The 3,556-nt window shown below is 51.7% G+C and overlaps 1 protein-coding gene across 3 annotated transcripts in view; it reads left to right on the top strand.

The window, feature by feature from the left end:
* Positions 1-3,556, top strand: part of OVCH2 (ovochymase 2) — a 55,064-nt gene that overhangs the window by 29,275 nt on the left and 22,233 nt on the right. For all 3 annotated transcript variants that reach the window (XM_019519549.1, XM_019519550.1, XM_019519548.1), the window contains one exon: positions 1,247-1,340. In XM_019519549.1, coding sequence (XP_019375094.1) covers positions 1,247-1,340 — 94 coding nt within the window. The remainder of the gene's footprint in view (positions 1-1,246; positions 1,341-3,556) is intronic.

The following is a 3,556-nucleotide window of genomic DNA, read 5'->3' as shown; positions in this document are numbered from 1 at the left end:
GTCAATGATGACCCCCAAGTCTCTTTCTTCCGTAGTGCTAGCCAGCGTAGCACTGTCAAGCCTATAAGGATGCTGCAGGTTTTTCTTCCCAAGGTGGAGAACCTTGCATTTTTTGGTGTTACCCAAATCAAAGATGACTCTGAATTTAAGATGGCTTCCCAATTCTTAGATTCTGGACATGGAAAATTATAAATTTGTTTTAACTTTCCATGTCTAGAATTGGAGGGTTGTTTTAAACTCACCCCCACCAACACCAGTGTTGCAGGGAAAGTAATGACAGAGAAAGCAGTAGCCGTGGAGATAGGCAGCCTGCCCCCTGCTCCTTGTCACCCCCTCCGCCCTTGTCAATGCATCTTCCCACCTGCCACCTGTCCCCACCCCAGTGCCCTCTCCCTCCTGCCACTTGTTCTCCTCTTGTGCCTGTTTCCCTTCCCCCACACCCCAGATCTGGTTCTGTCTGCCAAGGGCAGTTTCAGATCCAGCCTCCAGCCCTGCTTGGGGTTGGGAACAGAGATGCACCCCCACTGCTCCACATGCCCCTTCCTGTTCTCCCCTTGCTCCCTTTCCTCCAGGCCCTTCCCTTGCATTTCACATGTCCCTTTCCCCATGCCCTTTCCCCTCCACCCTGTCCTCATTTCCATCACACCACACATCGCTTCACCTGCACTCCTCTTGCTGCCTCTTCCCTGTGCTCCCCACATCGCTGAGCACTCTTTCCCTTCCATTCCCCCTGCGCTGCATGCACCCTTCCTCTCACCCTTTCTCTTCACTCCCCTCACTCCGTGCTCCCCTTGAACTGTGCCCTTTCCTTATGCTCCACAAGTCCCTTTCCCAAGGTTCCCCTTGCTCTGCACATCCCTTCCCCTACAATCCCCTTGCCACCCTTTCCCCTGTGCCCTCCCGTACCATGCACCCCTTCCTCATGCTTCCCACTGCACTACATGCCCTCTCCCCCATGTTCCCTCTGCCCCATGCGCCCACTACCTTGCTCTGTTCAGAGCTTTAGCAGCTGTTTGCCTAGCCCATACTCAGACATAAGACATGGGTTTTTCCCCCATTCTGAATCCTCAAAAAAACCCTCATCTTAGATTCAAATAAATATGGTAGTATTAATTTTATAGGCATACATCATCTATCTTAAAACTTGGCCTTTTAGAAAAATCATCTAGTGTATTAAAGACCTATAAATGGTCTTTCCCATCTCTTACTCCCAGTGCCACAATCTGATTCTTTCTTCGCTTTCTAGCTTACTTATCAATCTTTTGAAACTGAAGAAAATGAAGACTGCTCCTATGACTCTGTGACAGTATATGAGGATTCAGCAAAAGAGGAGGAAATAGGTTTGTGTTTTTTTTATTCCTGTCCTGTCCTTTCCTTTCCTAATACAGGAAATCAGGTCAGACCTGACTTCGTCTCATCCCATATCTCAAGTAAAAAAGTGACAGTATATAAAACCAATTCCATTTTTCTACTGCCAGATGCTATCCTGTACGCTATCAGTTTTCAAATGTTTTAGAGTTAAGGCACCCCAGATAGACTCAAGAGCCACGTCCAGACAAACGAGCACATCCCTGTTGTAGCACCTCAAAGCACTTTGAGATGCCATGGGGCATGCTAGGAATGAAAAGATGTTTCCCCCGCTGCATATTTGCAGCACAGACTCTAAATTTGATACCAGGAAATCCCAATATAAAAAAAAAACAAAATCAAAACATGCCGGAAAAACCAATGCAGGACATGCTCCTGCAACATGTCCGGGCAACCAGAGGCCTCTGGTTGGGTCCTCCAACGAGGTGCTCTGGCACCTGGCCAGAGTGTCTCTATACCTGCCATGTGCCCCTGCTGCTCCACCATGCTGATTCATCATGCTGGGGCAAATAGGAGTGGGACAAAGCTGCAGTGACGGCTCAGACCCAGGCTCTGTCCCAGGTGAGCAAGGACATGGCAGAGTGGAAGACTGTGGGGGTGGGGGAGACTGCTCAGGAGGGGTGGGTCTCCCACCTGACCCTGCATGGTGCACAGCCCCCCTGCAGCAGCAGCAGTGGCCATCAGGGTGCTCATGGCACTCAGTTGCAAGAGACCCCTGGCAGCATGGCACCACCTTAGATCTGGTGGCTGCACTTGGTGCTGGCTCAGCCACTGGCATGCACCCTTGGGCAGAACTGGGCCACTCTTGCTGTCACCCATGGCTCCCGGCACCACACATGCATTATTGGTCCAGGTTAGCTCCTGCCTCCATGGAGCTGGCCTGGCCTGATAGCACATGGGCCACATGGAGGCAGAAGCTGGCCTGGCCTGATGGTGCAGAGCTTCTGTGTGCAGTGCCAGGAGCTGTGGGTGACAGCAAGAGTGGCCTGGTTGTGTTTGAGGGTGCATGCCAGCAACTGGGCCAGCACCATGTGCAGATCTTGGGTTTGAGGCAGTGCAATGCCAAGGGTCTCTGCCAACAGCAGGCCATGAGCACCCTTATGGCCACTGCTGCTGCTGCAGGTTGAGGGGTGGGTGGGCATGGGACAGTCCCTCCCCACCCCCCCCACAAAACTTACACCCATGCACAAATCCCCCCACACCCCTTTGCGCCCAAACCTCACATCCCCTCATAACTCTCACACCCTGCGTGCCCACATCTTGGTGAGCAAAGTGGGCAGGGACAGCTCTGATTTTTCTTTGATAAAAAATCCAAAAGCAAATGCCAAAGTGTATAGATGTTTAAAATTCATTTTATTATGATGATAGAGGCACTGGTAGGCTTCCACATTAATATTGTAAATATATCAATAAAACATTGCCCAACTGATCTCTCTCTATATAATGGAGTTTCATTTTAATTGTTGAAGAACACAGATTTTAGGTATTTTAATGAGAGAATTTGCTTTTTTTAAATCAGAGAATTTGCCATTTTAAAACAGGGAACACCAGAATCTCTTCTAGTGAGGCAAGTGGTGGGGCCCAGGCTGAGGAGCTTGTCCAGGGCCAGCATTTGGGACCCAGCTGGAGGGCAGACGAGGTGACTGATATCCAGGCCCCAAATGGCTAGAAGGACACACTTCATCAGTTCAAAGTGGGCCACCATAATGAGCATATCCTCTGGGTGCACCAAAAGACATGACAGTAGTGCTGACCAAAGGCCAACTGTGCAGCCATGGCCCGCTGGCAGCTGGCCCAGAGGTGCAGGCTGCTGTGCTGCAGTGCTTGTATACCACCCCCAGGCAGCCATACAGTCCCCACTTGGGTCTAGTTCCTTGTGCCAGCTGGACTGCTGAGGCAGCCCTAACCTAGAGTGGCCCCCACACCCTTTACCCACTGCAGCAGTCTGGAAGTGGGGGCTGCTGCCTGGCTGTGATTTGCTGTCACCTACGACATCATCCTCCCCCTTAGACCTGCAGCCCCACGGCTGCATGGCTGCCAGACCCTCATGGACACCTGGGCTGTGGAATGGACACTGCAGCCCAGCCTCCTGCACCCCTCAAGTTGTTTCTGGGACCAGGAGCACTCCCAGGGCAGAGATGCATGTCATGCCCCAGCACCGGTATGGGCACGGGGCAGGGCTACAGTG

Source organism: Gavialis gangeticus, unplaced genomic scaffold, assembly GCF_001723915.1.
Source record: "Gavialis gangeticus isolate Ggan-Ray unplaced genomic scaffold, GavGan_comp1, whole genome shotgun sequence".
Taxonomy (NCBI): Eukaryota; Metazoa; Chordata; order Crocodylia; family Gavialidae; genus Gavialis; species Gavialis gangeticus.
The sequence above is the reverse complement of the archived record's forward strand: the minus strand, read 5'-3'. Positions and strand labels throughout refer to the sequence as shown.